At 43.8% G+C, this 17,853-nt stretch overlaps 1 protein-coding gene across 1 annotated transcript in view; it reads right to left on the bottom strand.

Moving 5' to 3' along the window:
- Positions 1-216: 216 nt before the first annotated feature.
- GNPAT (glyceronephosphate O-acyltransferase) overlaps positions 217-17,853 on the bottom strand; it is a 31,520-nt gene continuing 13,883 nt past the window's right edge. The window contains exons 4-16 of the mRNA XM_024765590.1: positions 15,484-15,613; positions 12,295-12,422; positions 11,519-11,594; positions 11,115-11,266; positions 10,837-10,967; positions 9,154-9,377; positions 5,671-5,913; positions 4,182-4,261; positions 3,178-3,318; positions 2,796-2,895; positions 2,618-2,711; positions 2,084-2,145; positions 217-616 (exon numbers count right to left, since the gene is read on the bottom strand). Coding sequence (XP_024621358.1) covers positions 573-616; positions 2,084-2,145; positions 2,618-2,711; positions 2,796-2,895; positions 3,178-3,318; positions 4,182-4,261; positions 5,671-5,913; positions 9,154-9,377; positions 10,837-10,967; positions 11,115-11,266; positions 11,519-11,594; positions 12,295-12,422; positions 15,484-15,613 — 1,605 coding nt within the window. The 3' untranslated portion in view covers positions 217-572. The remainder of the gene's footprint in view (positions 617-2,083; positions 2,146-2,617; positions 2,712-2,795; positions 2,896-3,177; positions 3,319-4,181; positions 4,262-5,670; positions 5,914-9,153; positions 9,378-10,836; positions 10,968-11,114; positions 11,267-11,518; positions 11,595-12,294; positions 12,423-15,483; positions 15,614-17,853) is intronic.

The following is a 17,853-nucleotide window of genomic DNA, read 5'->3' as shown; positions in this document are numbered from 1 at the left end:
TTATGATACTTCTCCTAACTTCTCTTTGTTCCATGTACTTTCTCTAATTCAGTTTCATTGATTAAGGCCCTTGGGTGACAAAATTTACTGTAAGCTAGCTACCATATTACGGATCTCTGTCAAATGTGCACTTGTTTGAGGCAACTTTAATTAAAGGAAGCCAGGAGAAGTCTCAGATATGCCCTTTCTAGTAGTTTTCTTTTGATAGCCAGAGCCTTTAGACTTGATGCTGCACTTTAATTCAGAAGTCAACGTAACAGTTTAATACATGTAGTAAGTTAAAAAGTATTAGTGAAATAGGAGCTGGGTTTTGTTTTTCCAAACATGTTTCCGAAAGCCTGTTTTATTTTAAAACACACACGGAGTTGGACACAAATGCCTTTTTAACCAACGTGGAGATTTCACGGATTGCTTAAATCGGTCACTCTTCCTCTCTACTGAGCCCGCCGTTCTTGACGCCTTATGAAGGACGAGAAGATGGGTCTCTTCCTTTGTTTCCCTCTTTGTTGTAATACGAGTCCTTGGATGACAGTAATTATATGACCAATTTTTCCGTAACCGTTTGGCAATCATTAAAGCTTTGCAGTTGCCGGTTTTCCTACTGGTGTCTTACCACCTAAGGGAGAAAGACAGAGACGGCTCATGAAATGATATTGAGTTTGCCCTTCCTTGTACAACTGTTTAGGCACTGGCAAAAGAGAAACACATGCCACTTGTGCAGAGTTTTACAGACTGACAAAGCACCAATGGAGACAGCAGCGCCCTTCGCTGGAGAAGCAGTGGTGTCTCAGAGGCGATGGGCATGGCCAGCCCCACAGCCATGTTTCCTGAACTTCACGTCTAGCGTGGTCTAGTACGTTCACGCTCACGTATCTGCCTTCTGAGAGGAAGAACTCAATCCTGTCGTCCTCACGACGAGGGCTTCGGGGTTTGTTTTAGTTTATGCCCCTCTCACCAAATTCAAAATCGAGTTTCAGGGTCACGTATTCTGAGAGTTCAGACATACTATAAATAGAAGACTGGGGGGAAATTCCCTGGAGGTCCAGTGGTTAGGACTCTGTGCTTTCACTGCCGAGGGCCCAGGTTCATTCCCTGGTCATGGAGCTAAGATCTTGCAAGTCGCGGCGCAGCCAAAAAAAAGAAAAAAGACTGGGATTTCAACCTATGTATTTTCTTCAACAAGAAATTAGCATTTTCACCTTCCCTCTCTCTGTCAACCATACCTTTGCCCTCTGTACTTTTTTCTTCAATGACTCTCCTTTAACCATACGCCTGCCCTGGTTTTCTCCTAATCCCAGCAGACATCTATCTAAAGCTCTTCTATACAGGTTTGACAAGTGTACTGAGTTACGATGAGGTACAAAAATACTACTCGTAAGAATATCCACTCAGTGAGCTAGTGCTTTTTCAATATAATCAGCAATTAGTTTTTTCAGAAGCTAACACCCTCCCCTTCGAAAGTCACCCCATCATTCCTATGAGAAGTGTTCTCTACCTCCTCTGGCCTTGCAAATCTGTTTATATCAAAAGTCTTGACTCTTACTGTATACCATAAACAAATGGCCTCGCCTTTTGGGACTGGACTATTTCTTTATAAGCTGATAGGATCTGCAGAAGAGTCTGGATTGGATTATTCTCCTAAGGATGTGCTATCAGCCCCCAATTTCAAGTTCAGAGTCTATATATGATGTGGACATTGATCCCGACCCTCACACGGGAAAGAAGAGATCTGAGGGTGGAGAGGGAGCAAGTGAATCCAAGGACCAAAACGAGAGCAATTTTCTTGACGCTCACTAGGCCTAGATGGAAAGGTCTAGATCTTGGACCCTGATGAGTTATGTCAGGAGCTGATCATTTTTATGTTGTATAAGACCGCCTATTTTATGCCTGCTGTGTCTTCTCTGTTAGTTTTGTCCTTAGTGTCCTTGAGAAAATTCTAGATGACAGAAATAGTTCTCTGCGTATACTAAAACTCTACTGCTGTTCATTTTGATAAAGCATTTAGTGCCATACTTTCTTGTTTTACTATATGCTGATAAATGCAATGTGCAAACCCATCACATTTTTATTAAGCAGCACTTACCAAGCATTTCTTCTAACTTTGTTGTGGCAGGTTCATTCACAGTAAATATATAATCATTATTTCTAGGAGGAAAAGTAACAAGCTTTCTTATTGCATAAACCAGGAGGAAAAGACAACATTCATTACTTATATAGTAAGACTACTTTTAAACAGTCTTCCTCAGGGCTAGTTTTAAATAGTTGAAAGTTGTGTGTATATATATGTAAGAATACACACACACACACACACACACAACATGCCCCGCCCCTCAATTTTTCTTATAATTAACCTATAAATTTCCATATTAGGTCGAAGCTAAAATGCTGGCCTAAAGCACTTTCTTTCTTTGCTTCAATATGGTTTTTATTCACACCCACAATAAAATTCGCATGGTAACTCAGAGTGACTTAGCTAATCAGGGCATGGATAAGTGAAGCATGATGTAATGCTTCCTAGATCCTGCATTTCCACATCTCTCTCTCGACTTGGCGCTCAACTGTTCTGAGCTGTCGCTGCCCCCTGAGCTCACCCTGGGCATCGTGCACAGTTACTTACACCTTCTTCTTCTCCACCACACCGAGCCTCACAAAAGCTGCTAAGGCATTTTTTTGTACATCGGAGGATAATACATCGTAACACTGTGAGGCACCTAAAAGAGAGGGAAAGGGAGAGTTAGTGGCTTACTTTCTGTGCTCAACTAACAGAAGTTACCACCCACAGAGGTGTGACTCACCTTGATGGAGAAGCTGACCTGTGAATTTTCTAACGTTCACCAAGTACTGTTTCTCAGTGAAGTAGCCTTCTTCTTCGTTCAAGAGGTATTTGCAAATTATCTGATTTTTAAGAGGGAGGATGAGAGGAACAGAAAGTGAAACAGAGCAGCCAAATACCTGAGAAGAGTAAATAACTTTACACCTGCCGCTCTTAACAGAACGATACTTTATATTAGAGCAGAATCAAGACCTCCCCCTGATCCCGACCAAAAAAAGTTCTACCTTTCACCTGGGCAAGACACTTGCTCTTCAGACCAGAAACAAGTACAGGGTAGGAAAGGGAAAGTCTTAGTTATATTTGCTATGGGAGGATGAAAGAGAACTTGCGAAAGATTTACACACCTGGTAAGATTCCACAAAAGGTTTAAAGAGTCCTATTAAAAACTCTAGCACAGTATTTCCTTTTTCTGTAACTAGGATGTCCCTTGTTGTCACCTGTGTGGCCTCACTTTTACAAAGCAGGTAACAGCCTTCTTCGAAGTCCTGCAAGGGGAGGGGAGAAGACAGAATGCACCCTCTAATTTGTAACTTAGGTCAACGATCCACTGCTGGGCTCAGCACGTGCAGCCCCGTGCCCTCAGAACAAGGGAAATACCAGCTAATTCTGCAAGCCTTCCCGGACTGCTGTGGCTGTCAGACAGGCGCCAGAGCAGCAGTGCTCCAACACTCACAACGCTGAACCTCAAATACAGCAAACACCAAAAACTGATGAGCCTCAGAAATCATCACCTGGGCCACAGATTTTCCTTCGCTTTGCACTGACGAGCCATACTCCTTGCTCTTGAATAGAAGTGCATGTAGCAAGTCCAGAAAGTACTGAGAATCATGTTATGCTGAGAACGGCTGCACTCATTTCCTACTGAATAAAACCTGTGGCCCTCAGCCTAACGGACAGACACTTAACCCACTTGTCAATGCTGGCACTGCCCCCAGCCCAGCAAGCCAGAAGTCCAGCTCTGGGAGCCCGATCCTTCCCTTGCTGTCTACACCACCAGGCGGGACCACTGTTCTCTAATCGCAAAGCAAAAGGCCCTACTCATTCTAACAAGTGGTGCCGGAAAATGTGTGCCGGTTGCTAAAATTTCTAACAAAACAGAGTTGGTTTATTTACAGTGGCTGCGCTAATGGTTCAAAGATTTGGTTCCTCTCACCAAATAATCCCTAAATTATTGATTAAACCTGACCAAGAATTAAAACAGAGTTTGTTGAACTGTGAGTGTCCATGTTTCTCTTTTGTTCTGCTGCACGTAGCCTTGAAGGCAGGGAAGACACCCCCGTGAATCCAAGCCTAACGTTTCCAGAACTCATACCGCAAACACACCTGCTCTTTGGCAGGAAGGATTTACCTTTAGCGCATTTCCTGGAAGAAAGATGAACTCATCTGAAAAAACATTGCATAGGAAGCGAAAGCAACTGTAGACATCCTCTGGAAATAAATTCATTACATAAAATTACAACTCTGCTTTTTAAACATTCAGGGAGTACCAAGAAGTCCATGATACTCCAAAATGCAGTATTTTAAAGGCATATTATTCATATACCAGGGACAAGAATTAAGGCCCCCAAAGGAAGCTATAACCAATCCAAATTTTACCTACAGAGAAACTACAGGCTAGCATAGTTTCAATGGTTGAGACTGAATTACAACCAGGTCTCTAACCAGTCAGTCTGGTAACGAGCGAGAGGCCACATTCTGCAGAAGCCAGGGCACTTCATTTCCCCTGTACGTGGTTCCCTAGCAGAGAAGGAAAGGAATGGCTTCCTTCATTCCCTTCCACGCTCATACCTGCTGATGTCTCTACTGTACCTTTAGCGCCAGGACACACTGGCACACAATCATAGAGACTACTGTCTTATCCCTCGGGCATGGAGGTCTGCCTATAGACCATCTTTCTGACGTGAATTTTCTCATTAGAAAAATATACATCCATATGGACACAAACGGTTGCCTCCAATTTCAGGGTGTTCACACTGAAACACTCTAGAAGACCACGTATGTGCCCCACAGTTGTGGACAAATCCCAACGTAAGAAGCCTCAGACAGAACTAAGATCAAGCTTTGAGTTTTCTGTGTCCTGAACTAAGCTGTCTGACCTCTCTGGGACCCAGTTTCCTCATTCACAAAATGAGGGCATGAACGCCGGACCTCTGAGGTTCCTTCCAAGGCTAAAGGTCTGTGGCTGAGCTCAGTGTTTCTCTACTCTGGCTTTTCCTTATAATTATCTACAGAGCTTTGAAAAGCCAAAAACAAAAACATTGATTTCTGGCCCACACCCCAGCCAGTTGCATCAGAAACCTTTGGGGATGGGACTCAGCCTCCAAGAGTTCTAAGGTGCAGCCCGGGTAGAAAACCCCTGGTCTTGACTACAGGCTTCTGTGAAAAACAGTTTTACTCATTATTATACTCCCCGGTGCGACCAGAATGCTACCGTGTGCTGAGCACTTACACACCGCTGGACCGTTTACCCGCCCTGTCTGCTTCTGTCAGAGGGAAGTGATGTCAGAAAAAGAGCATCAGACCAGCAAAGGGGGAGCTGTGCTCTAGTCCCAGATCCTTAAAGGATCAGGAATCTCTGGCCTCATTCTCCTTATTTATAAAAGGAGAGGTTGAGATGAGATGATTTCTTAGGTCCCTTGCAATTCCCAAATTCTATGGCCAGGTATGTAGGGGAAAAAAAACCTAATGAGCTCTGAGAAGAGGTCCATCCCTTGCTGGTGTGTGGGCTGCAGGCATGTGGCAGAGCATTATAACAGAAGGCTTCAAACGTTGCTCTCTATATGGAACTCAACGGCCAGGTCTCTTCCAAGACTCAAGACCACCTTCCCGAAGGTTACCTTTCCTGAACCCAGGCGTCATCTGCAATGCCACAGCTACTAAGGAAGGACGGACAAAAATGTTGAGCAGCTGGTTCCTGTAAGCCGAGCACACGAGGAGAGTGATGTGCTGGAAAACAAGCCCATCGACCACTTCTGGGCCTCCAGAGTCCACTTTCAGAGTCACCCGGTCTTTGACGAGGCTGACGATGTTGGAATGCAGAAGAAGGCTGGACTGGACCACTTCCTCAGCAAGTTCATTATCTACACACATACACAGACAATTCATTCAGGCAAATGGCCAAGAAATGGGATGGTTACTGCTGGGAGTCTTAGGCTCGGTACGAATCAACGCTAGTGACCCGACACGTTTATTTTCAAGTGCCAGGTACGGGTTTTAGGCTCCACCAATTCGGCTAATGATACCATATGTGAAGGATATTTTAAAAGCACTCTTTCATAAATCAACCCTCTCTGAGGACATGTAACATGCTTTCTTATCTACCCCCAATCTGTCAGCCATTCTGAAATGCACAATTCCCACTCTGAAAATCAACACTTCCTCAGGAACCAAGGTTTTGTAATTCCAAGTTACAGGACAAGAAATTCACATATATGGGAATTTAAGAATACTAGGACAAGAAGACATGCTTCATACACACATACACACACCTCGCTTAGACCAATTCTGAGACGGCAAGGATATCACTTTACAACTTTGCAGGTAAACCCGAGGGCAGCCGAGAGAGGCACTCTCCTAGCTTCAGGTCTCTCTGAGCACAGAGGGACGCTGAGGAGATTCTTCTGGTTTTCCTACATCCAAGATAACTGAAGAGGCAGGCTCGTAACAGTTCCCGGTAAGTCATCACCTGACACTACACTGGCCTAGAGATAGCCAAGGAGTTAGAATGACAAGTCTAATAAAGAGACGGTGATATTTAACAACATTCTCGATACGGGAAATACTTGTATTGTTCGCCCGAGCCAAAGAGCTGGCTGACGGGTGTGTCAGGCAGGGGCGCTGCTCGTGTGTCATGAAGGGACAAGGGGGAGCTGCGGTTCTCCTTTCGGACTCATCACATCCGCTCTGGGCTAATCTGCCTTGTCTCAGCTTGCTCGAGGTAAGGGTGCAGCACATGACATCGTACATATAATACAAGATGGTTTATCTTACCCGTACAATATAATGATATGTGTATCATAAAAAGGCCTAGACAGAATGCTTAAGAATATATGGGATCATCTGGGTAAAAAAGCAAAAAGGAACCGAATATACATGCCATGTGCTAGATTAGGAATAGTGTTTGATAACTACATGACTTCTGGTACTTGGATACCAAGCGGCTCTCACTTTGTAACGACTGGAGTTGTCGTGGCAGCTGCACACGTACTTTTCGCTGTGAGCTGGCCACACATTTATCCCCTCTTGAAAAACCAACACCTTAGAAAGACAGGTGCCTCTGCTTTCACACGGTTCTGGGCCAAACATTCGTCTTTCACGCCTTTCTGCCTTGTATTGCAGTCCACATGTCCTTTGCTTCCCATCAGACCGTTAACAATACTGGGATTCGGATTCATCTTTACTTCCCTCCCGGTGACCAACACTCAACTGGCCGGCACTCCTGTTGGCAATTCCTCCCGGCCTCTCTCAGCCACACCGCCCTCTGCCGCTGCCTGCCTTGGCTTCCTGAGTTCTTATCTACGCACGGCAACCTGCTCGATTGTCTCCCTGCCTCCAGTTTCTCCCCACTGTGGTCCATCTTTAAAACTGACATCAGGGGGCTTCCCTGAGGGTCCAGTGGGTAAAACTCCATGCTCCCAATGCAGGGGCCCTGGGTCCGATTCCCGGTCGGGGAACCAGATCCCGCATGCCACGGGGAAACTAAGCCCGTGCGCCACAACTACCGAGCACGGGAGCCGCAACTAAGACCCTGCATGCTGCAACTAAGACTCAGTGCAGCCAAAATAAAAGAACAAAAACATACCACCCTATAAAAAAAAAAAAAAAAAAAAAAAGGGACACCGGGCTGCTTGCTAAAGGCCAATCCCTCACACTTCCCTGCCTAAAACCCACGTCTGCGTCCTGTGACCTACAGACTCCGGTCTAGATCCCCAGGCAGCGGGCCTCTATGATCCAGCCTCTGTCCACATCTCCACCTACATCACTCCCTTCCCAGAGCCAATGTTACCAACCGCCAGCAGGTCAAGGGATGCCCGGGGCTGTCACACCCACCATCGCATGTTTCTTGATCCTTACATTAACAACGCTCCTCTCCCATCTGTCTTCCTGAAGAGCTCCTACCATCCCACCAAGATGGGCTCAAGTAACTTCTATGAAATCTTCCCTGCGTGTGGGCCCTTTCCTACACAGCAGTCTCAGTAAGCCCCAGCAATCTGTCCGTAGCTCTTTGTCTTTAAGTCACTGAGCCCTCTCTACTAGTTTACACATTACTACCCACCCTGTCTTCTACACACCAGCAGAACCTCCAGAACAAGGGTTGCATCTAGTTCATCTTTGTACCCCTGGGAGCTCCCAGCACCCACTAGGTACTCAGTATGGGTTTAATGAGTGGACAGTAAATACTTGACTATAAATAATTATCCGGTCTTAAAAAGACTGCATTTCCAATTGTAGTGTCTACAATTTTAAATCAGAGATTGAAAACAACTTAAGCTATTGTCATATACATCCCAAACTCCCGGCATAGTCTTCATAACTCCAATGAGGTTTCTACAAAGTTGTTATTATCAGAGAATTGTATACAGTTCTCCAAGACCAGCCCTTTAATTCTTATAATCCAGTGAGGCAAATGGGTTGCAAATATAATATGGTAGAAAGAGGTGGGTGTAGGGGCTTCCCTGGTGGCACAGTGGTTGAGAATCCCCCTGCCAATGCAGGGGACACAGGTTTGAGCCCTGGTCCGGGAAGATCCCACACGCCGTGGAGTGACTAAGCCCGTGCGCCACAACTACTGAGCCTGCGCTCTAAAGCCCGCGAGTTTAGAGCCCGTGCTCCGCAACAAGAGAAGCCACCAGAATGAGAAGCCCACACACAACGAAGGGTAGCCTCTGCTCGCCGCAACTAGAGAAAGCCCGCGTGCAGCAACGAAGACCCAACGCAGCCAAAAATAAAATAAATAAATAAAAATTTAAAAAAAAATTTAAAAGAAAAAAATGAAAGAGGTGGGTGTAGAGGGAAGAATATGTGGAGCACAGAGAGTCATTATTTATTCTCCACTCTGCTAGGAAGCAAGGGAGGGTGTTCTGGTCCTCTGTCTACTCAGAGCCTCCTAGGGAGAAATGATGTGTAAACAATTATTCTCAAATAATTGATATGCTACGTTCAATGTCCTAGAGTGATAAAAACAGATTAGGCTTGCTTTCCCTGAGCAATGCTTTGCTTAAAGTCCTATATGGGTTTTTTTTCACGTCTAGGCTACAACTTTTCCAAATTAAGAAATAAAAAAAGCAAGCATTATCACCACATATGTCCCACATACATACCAGGCCAAGTGAGAAACCCCCCGAAGGCCTGGGCTAAGCCTTTCAGCCATAAAGTCTTTTCCAATAGGGCATCAAAGTCCATGGATGGCCGGTTCTGAAGCAGAACAGCAACTATTAGTGGCCACGGGCTCAGAACCAGGTTTTGAATTTGCAGGAGTTGCATTTTGTAGGCAACTTCAGTGACAAAGGCATGCATGTCCTCCGACTGTTTCTGAGGAATATATCTAAAAGGAAGAATACAGAACAACCAATTACAGTTCTGCTACTTAGACAATGTGAGTGGAGAAGGGAATGGGAGAAGACAGACCCTTTAGAAGGTTTCTCATACTTTCTGCCAACTGAACTCTCTCAGGTCACGCTGCAAAAATATACTTTCACTTTACTAGAGTGGGATCTGTCCATTCGTCTCTGGGCTATGCTCTGAGGTGATTAAAAATACTCAAGGCAAGAGGGTTGGTTCTATTATCCCTGGTTCCAGGCCAAAGCAAACAGACAAAAAACAGTTGCTGCTGCTTTGTCAGTGGGCTATATCGCTTCTTCTGTGAAAACCGATGCCCCCTCCCGCGGACTGAACTGCTCTGTTTCCTGAGAATCCACAGGACTTTGAACATGTCTCTTGTAGAACACACCTAACAGGTGATGATATGATATGTATGGCAACTGCTCATGCCTGTACCGACAGGCTGTACCGTTGGCCTGACTGCTACACCGCCCTTCTGAGAAGCTTCAGGGCACCTGCTAGGCACTGTCTCGGTCCTTACCCGACAGAGTCCTCATGCGTGGATCACCCAGCGTTGAGTCAGATGATATCCAGAACCTACCCAGAGCTGGCTGGAGCAAGGATATATGCATAGGACCTAACAGCAGGCACGTAAGGTGGCTTAGCGTGAAAGCTGTAGCCAATGAGGACTCCCTGGTAATGGATACAACTGGCCAATTCGAGATGGACCAAGTGAAAGCTTGTGGCTGCAGAAAGCTAACATCTGCCTCTGACAGCTGATGAAGCTGCGAGCGAGGCTGCCGGCTGCCGTGGGACCACTGGCGCTACAGATAAATTATGAACGATGCTGCAGTCACGGAAGCCTGGCTGGGCAGGCGATTCGTCTCCTTTACTCCTGCGGGTGTATTTCTCTACATTAAGAAAACCCAAATGTGTATCTGTACCTGCATGCTGAAAGAAGCTAACACATTTCCTTGCCCACAAAACTATAACCTTCTTGAGAACAGGGACTCACTCCCATTCGTTATTATTAAGCAATCCTTTCTAGGATCAAAAACAATACTTAGTAGATACTTTGGCTGGCCTACCAATAGTGCTCAACAATTCCCATACACGCACTTGTTAACAACGGCTTACTTCTTCACACTTTTAAGTCAGCAGGGTACTAGGGAGGGAGCCTGGGGAGAAGGAATCAAAAGAAGCATCTATTACTTTGAGAGCAGGCAATGGGTTCTGTGTTTTGTTTTGTTTGTTTGAGCACTGTCTGGCTTTGCATGTTTAATGTATATAGCCTGCAGTTAAGTGTCCGGCGAACATATTAATTGAAGCTTTCTGCTTCTCCGGGGTGTGATCTCAGATAACCAAGTTTCAGTACTAGAAGTGGTCAACTCAAGAATCACAGTTTACACTTTCAGATATTCATCCTTGTTTCTATGTCAGTTATGAAAACACAGGCCTTGCACCTTGGAACCAAGTTATATGGGCTCCGACCCATCCTCCCAGCTGCCAGAGATCGAAGTGACACAGGGTCTCCGAAGTACACATGAATGTTTCCAAACTTTTCAGAGAGAATCCTCCTGGCTTTCAACAATCCCTGAGAGTATCACAACAGGGGAAAAGAAAACAGGAATACATTCAGAAATCAGTTGGTGTATAAAGTACATCATAAATAAATATAAATTTAAAGAAATTTAATTTCTTTAAATTCCAGTACGATCAAGCTTGGCTATCCTTTACGTACAGTTGTAGATTCTTTCGGCTTAGGAACCCCTAGGAGCTCATACGCATACAGAGTTTCTTCCAATATCCTATCGTAACTGATGCTGATTGGAACAAGGTAGGTATCAAAAACTTCTCTTTTAAAAAACGGTTCCATCACAATATTCAGAAGACCTGTAAACGTGCGGAGAAATGACCGTTCAAACATACTGAAAAGGAAAGCAAACAAGGCCGCAGGAAGATACCAGAAGTATACATTATACACCAAGCCCATAAATATAAACAGTTGACCTTAAAGAAACAGTTACACTTATGAAGTAAAGAACATCTTGCAAAAAACGTGTCAAGTTCTATTTAGCAGCTACGATGACACCACGCCTGAAGCCTCTGGGTTTGTGTTTTTCCTTCAGTCTGTAAGGAACCTACCAAATTTTGGAGTCAGTGTCTTGGCGGAGCGGCTTCTTGTCCCTTCGAGGAAAAATTCAACAGGAGCATAACCATTCTGTAAAGAGAAAACACAAACCAACAAAACAAACACAAAACCCATTGCCTACTCTCAAAGTGATAAATGCTTCTTTTGATTCCTTTTCCTGAGTCCCCTCCCCAGCCCTCCGAGCAAACACTGCTCACAGTGAAACTTAGACAAGAGAGTCACAGAGAGGAAACAGATTGCGGAGGTTATGCACATTCCTCGAGGGGGAGAAACCAGCTAAGCAGTCCATTCAGAAGTTACGAATTTAGGGCTTCCCTGGTGGCGCAGTGGATAAGAATCCGCCTGCCAATGCAGGGGACACAGGTTCGAGCCCTGGTCCGGTAAGATCCCACGTGCCGCGCAGCAACTAAGCCCGTGTGCTGTAACTACTGAGCCTGCGCTCTATAGCCCGTGAGCCACAACTACTGAAGCCCGCACGCCTACAGCCCGTGCTCTGCGATGAGAGAAGCCACTGCAACGAGAAGCCCGCGCACCGCAACGAAGAGCAGCCCCCGCTCGCCGCAACTAAAAAGAAGGCCCAGGCGCAGCAACGAAAACCCAACGCAGCCAAAAATAACTAACTAAATAAATTTATATTAAAAAAGTCTCTATTGCAACGAAAGAAAAAACAAAAAAAGAAGAAAAAGTCACGAATTTAAGTAAGATCTTAGAGCAAACTTCAGTGAAAAGAAAACACAGCTTGCAAGTAGTCGGTAATTATTTGCATTACCCGTAACATAGTTTTCACATATTCAGAGAACACCGCCCAGTAGAGCTGATCGCCACCGAAGGTCCGCCGCATGAAGAACGCCCCTGACATTCGCAGCAGCTCACCAACCATCTTCATTCCTAGGAAGTCTACGAAAGAAACAACGGTTAATGTTGATTTGCAGACCTTGAAGCTTTCTATGAATATCTCAACTCAGATTCTATTAAGATAGATTTCATGTATGTAAGACACCCCTAATCTTAAGAAGAAGCATCTAATGGAATTAAGGAAAGAAGGGACTCTGTCGGCAGGTGCTGGCTGGGAGGTTACCTTGTGCACCCCACTCCCCATGCACCTCTGCATTTACAACCAGACCAACTAGAGGTGGGGCAGCAGCAGGCAATGGGACAGCCTCAACTATGCCATCATGCCAACTTCCCTAGTCAGCAGTGCCGCTGACCTCAGTGACAGATCAACATATATCCTCCCTGCTCTGCACAGTCAGGCCAAACTAGCTCTCACCTTTCCTTTTTAACCATCAGGTGAAAATACCACTCTTCTTTTAGTGGCACAGATTAGAAAAGAAAAGCAAGTCCAGAATGAGAGAAAGAGTTCTACCATCTGTTTTAAAACAGTTCTTTCCATTTTTCCCTAATTTTCAAATAACTTCCTCACGCGTCTATATAGATGGAAATGCTTTCAAAGTGCTTAAGGTCCCGGCAGTTTCTACTTTACTGTTTACTATGTCCATTAGCAAAGGTGCAGGCTTGAACCCCAGCTTTCCTGTCTAGCTTATAAAGGAGGTGATAAACAACTTATTTGCCTTAGCAATCCTACTTTTTTGGAATCAATCCTACAGAAATAAAAGCACTAATATGAAAATATATTGAAAGCTTGTTTGTAACAGCAAAACTACCACATTATGATATACACTCCTGAATATCATATAGCAGTAAAAATGTTAGACATGAAGTTGGAACCTTACCAAAAAAAAATCACACCACATACAAAGATTAACTCAAAATGGATCAAGGACCTAAATATAAGACCCAAGACAATAAAACTCTTAGAAGAAAATATAGGGGAAAACTTCATGACACTGGATTTGGCAATAATTTCTTGGATATGACACCGAAAGCACAGAAGATAAAAGAAACAACAGATAAACTGGACTACAGCTGTCCCTGGGGTTGGGGGGAAGTCTGTGGGGCATTAGTTCCAGGACTCTCCATGGACCAAAACACCTGGATGTTCGAGTCCTTTATATAAAAGGGCAGTGTATTTGTATATCACCTAGCACATCCTCATACACTTTAAATCATCTCCAGATTACTTATAATTCCTAATACAATTGCTATGTAAACAGTTGTAAATACAATGTAACTGCTATGTAAATAGTTTCCTGTGAATGGCAAATTCAAGTATTGCTTTTTGGAACTTTCTGGAGTTTTTTTTCCTGAATATTTTTGATCAATGGTTGCTTGAATCCATGCGGAACCCGTGGATACAGAGGGCCTACTGTATACCAAAATTAAAAACTTCTGCTCATCAAATGATACAATCAACAGAGTGAAGTGGGAGACAATATTTACAAATCACATCTGATAAGGGGTTAATATCCAGAACATATAAAGAACTCCTTCAATTCAACAACAAAGAAAACAAACAACCAAAAGGACTTGAATACTCCTCTGAAGGAGATATAGAATTGGCCAACAAGCACGTGAAAAGATGCTCAACATCACTAATCACCAGGGAAATGCAAATCAAGCGTACGATGAGCTGCCACTTCACACCCATTAGGGTGGCTATTATTAAAAACAGAAAAACAAAAAACCTAAAAAAAAACAGAAAATAACAAGTGTTGGAGAGGATGTGGAGAAACTGAACCCTTGTGCCCTGCTGGTGGGAGTGTGACATGGTGCAGTGACTGCGTGTGGAAAACAGTATGGCAGTTCCTCAAAAAATTAAAAATAAAATTACCATCTAACCCAGCAGTTCTACTTCTGGGTGTATACCTGGAAGAACTGAAAGCAGAGACTCAAACAGGTATTTGTTCACCTATGCTCACTGCAGCACTAATCACAAGAGCCAAAAAGTGGAAGCAACCCAGGTGTCCAGGGATGGATCAACGCATCAACAAAATACGGTATATACACACAGTGGAATATTAGTCAGCCTTAAAGAAGGGAAAATTCCGAAAGACACTACAATATGGATGAACTCTGAGGACGTTACGCTGAGTGAAATAAGCCAGCAACAGAAGGACAAATCCTGTTTGACTCCATTTACAGAGGTATCTGGAGCCGTCAGACTCACAGAAATAGAAAGGAGAGTGCTGGGTGCCAGGGGCTGGAGGGAGAACAGAATGAGGAGTTAAGTGTTTAATGGGGACAGAATTTCAGTTTTGCAAGGTGAAAAGACTTCTGTGGATGGATGACAGTACAACAATGTGAACTTACTTCTACTGAATGTGCCCTTAAAACTGCTGAAGATGGTAAATTTTATGTTTTGTGCATTTTACCACAATTGAAAAACACGTTAAAAGAACTTAGATCTATTTATTGACCTACAGAGATAGCCACTCATATATTACCAAATAAAAATAACAACAGCAGGTAATACATCCAGGTCGTATAATCTCATTTTTCAACCTGAACCAAAAACCCTATGTGCATATATGCTTGCTGATGTCTGGGTAGGAACAGTAAAGCACCGTGCAGAGGACAGAATCCAACCTATTAAACACTGGGACTTGCAGAAAGAAGGGAGAGGGACTTCCCTGGTGGCACAGTGGTTGGGAATCCACCTGCCAATGCAGGGGACACGGGTTGGAGCCCTTGTCTGGGAAGGTCCCACGTGCCGCGGAGCAGCTAAGCCCGTGCGCCACAACTACTGAGCCTGCCTGCCACAACTACTGAAGCTCGCGTGCCTACAGCCTGTGCCCTGCAACAAGAGAAGCCACCGCCATGAGAAGCCTGTGCACCGCAACAAAGAGCAGCCCCCACTCACCCCAACTAGCGAAAGCCCACGCGCAGCAACCAAGACCCAACACAGCCAAAAATAAATAAATAAATAAATAAAAGAAAGAAAGAAAGAAGGGAGAAGCTAGTCTCATCATTTTCTTCAAATAACCTCGGCACTGTTAAAATCATTCCCGTGAATGCCTTAATTTTTATAATTAAAAAAAGGGAGAAAACCAATGCATACCCATTCCTGCTGCTATGACCGGCACAGGTAAGTCGTAGTTGTATAAGAGAAAAGACAGCATCAGAAAGTCAATGTAACTTCGATGACTGGGCAACAGAACAACAGGATGCTCCTGGATGGCTCGCTGTAGCTTTAAAACAAATGTTACACTTTGAATAATTTCAGCTTTCGTATTATTAAAATCGTGTCTTAAATCAGAAAACGGAAGAATGTGCGTATGCATGGAGGGAATGTGAGTAATGCTTTTCTGTCTCCCGACCACGTGCACAGAACATTTCAGAGTTCTAGTTAAACAATCTCCCATAACGCAAGGACAGCAAAAATAAATTTTACGGATCATAATAATAATGGTGATGATCACTAACACGTATTAGTTGAGAAGCAATATTAAGCATTTTACATGCATTGTTTAATACCACGTATTTGTACATAAGGCCTAAGCCTTAACTTCCTCATTTGTGACATAGTCATGCCTCTAATACACGGTGGAGCTAGGACTGGATCTGTCGGTCTGAATTAAAAAGTCAACTGTCAGCCACTGCGCTAGACTGACTGGTAGTTTGTAGGAAGAGAAAACAAAACTTCTCTCAGGGAGATTAAAAAAAATTACAAATTGTTAGGACCAAGGAAAGGAATGGTATTTCTCTATTTATGCACTAGGTTCACTGTCAGGGAGAGTGGGCGCCTTGTAGCAGGGAGGGATGCATCCGAGCTTCCCGATCCATTCCTCGGGCTGTCAGTTTCAAAAATACCCACTGTGTCAACGTGTGTCTGTTTTCCTGAAATCTAAATACATAACCTACCGACAAACAAGACATAGCCAGCAATATCCCCCGTTCCCAACACTGTATCAAACGTTCTCCGACAGAGATGCAGACGTAAGTCAGCAATCTAGAGATCAGTCGCAGCAGGAAGAAATACTTGGAAGCAAAGTAAATGACTGAATAAAAACAAAGCATTAAAAGGTATGAGGAGGAAGGCCGGTGAAGGTAAGAGCTTCCTAGTAAGAGAAAAAAGATATTAAAAACAAATGAATAAAAATAATCTTCATAGGGAAAGCTCTTACTTTCAGAAAAAAGTAAACAATTAAATGACAGGAGTGACAGAATTAGAAAAATCATTTGGCAATCATAAGAGTAATAACTGATTCAAGCAAAAAACATCAGTGGCTGTAAAAACACGTGGAGGAAAGTATGATGAAAAACAGGGTACTGAAGCATCCTTCAAGTCTCTTGTCCCAAGATACTTATTAATTACAGGGGCACAAAGAGTAACTCTACAGGGGCGAAGAGCCTGGCGAAGAGCACGGCAGCCAAGTGACGAACGTGACCATCACCAGGAACAGGCAAACGGAGGCCACGTGCTTCTGGGCTGATACACCGACAAGGACACAACCTGAACCTAATCGAGAAAACATCTCAAACCCAAATCAAGGGACACTAGAATATAACTGGCCTGATTTCTTCAAAAGTAATATCATGAAACACAAACAAGGCCTAAGTAATTGTTCTAGATTAAAAGAGTCTAAAGAGGTATGGGAGCTGACTGAAACACACGATGCAGGACTTTCTTTTGCCGATACAGGACACAGCTGGGACAGCTGGTGAAACATGAATAAGATCTGTATTACCAGCACTGTGTCAATGTTAATTTGCTTATTTTGATAATTACACCATAAGAGAATAGGGAAAACACACCAGAAAGGTGTGTGAGGAAAGAAAAGAGAACATGCTGTAGGGGAGTCTTGGTGAAGAATATATAGAACTTCTTTGTACGACTTCTGTAACTCTATGAACATCTGACATTAGGTTAGTCTGTCTGTTTTCCTGAAATCTAAATACATAACCTACCGACAAACAAGACATAGCCAGCAATATCCCCCGTTCCCAACACTGTATCAAACGTTCTCCGACAGAGATGCAGACGTAAGTCAGCAATCTAGAGATCAGTCGCAGCAGGAAGAAATACTTGGAAGCAAAGTAAATGACTGAATAAAAACAAAGCATTAAAAGGTATGAGGAGGAAGGCCGGTGAAGGTAAGAGCTTCCTAGTAAGAGAAAAAAGATATTAAAAACAAATGAATAAAAATAATCTTCATAGGGAAAGCTCTTACTTTCAGAAAAAAGTAAACAATTAAATGACAGGAGTGACAGAATTAGAAAAATCATTTGGCAATCATAAGAGTAATAACTGATTCAAGCAAAAAACATCAGTGGCTGTAAAAACACGTGGAGGAAAGTATGATGAAAAACAGGGTACTGAAGCATCCTTCAAGTCTCTTGTCCCAAGATACTTATTAATTACAGGGGCATAAAGAGTAACTCTACAGGGGCGAAGAGCCTGGCAAAGAGCACGGCAGCCAAGTGACGA

This window comes from Neophocaena asiaeorientalis, unplaced genomic scaffold (genome assembly GCF_003031525.2).
Source record: "Neophocaena asiaeorientalis asiaeorientalis breed wild unplaced genomic scaffold, Neophocaena_asiaeorientalis_V1.1 scaffold369, whole genome shotgun sequence".
Lineage (NCBI taxonomy): Eukaryota > Metazoa > Chordata > Mammalia > Artiodactyla > Phocoenidae > Neophocaena > Neophocaena asiaeorientalis.
The sequence above is the reverse complement of the archived record's forward strand: the minus strand, read 5'-3'. Positions and strand labels throughout refer to the sequence as shown.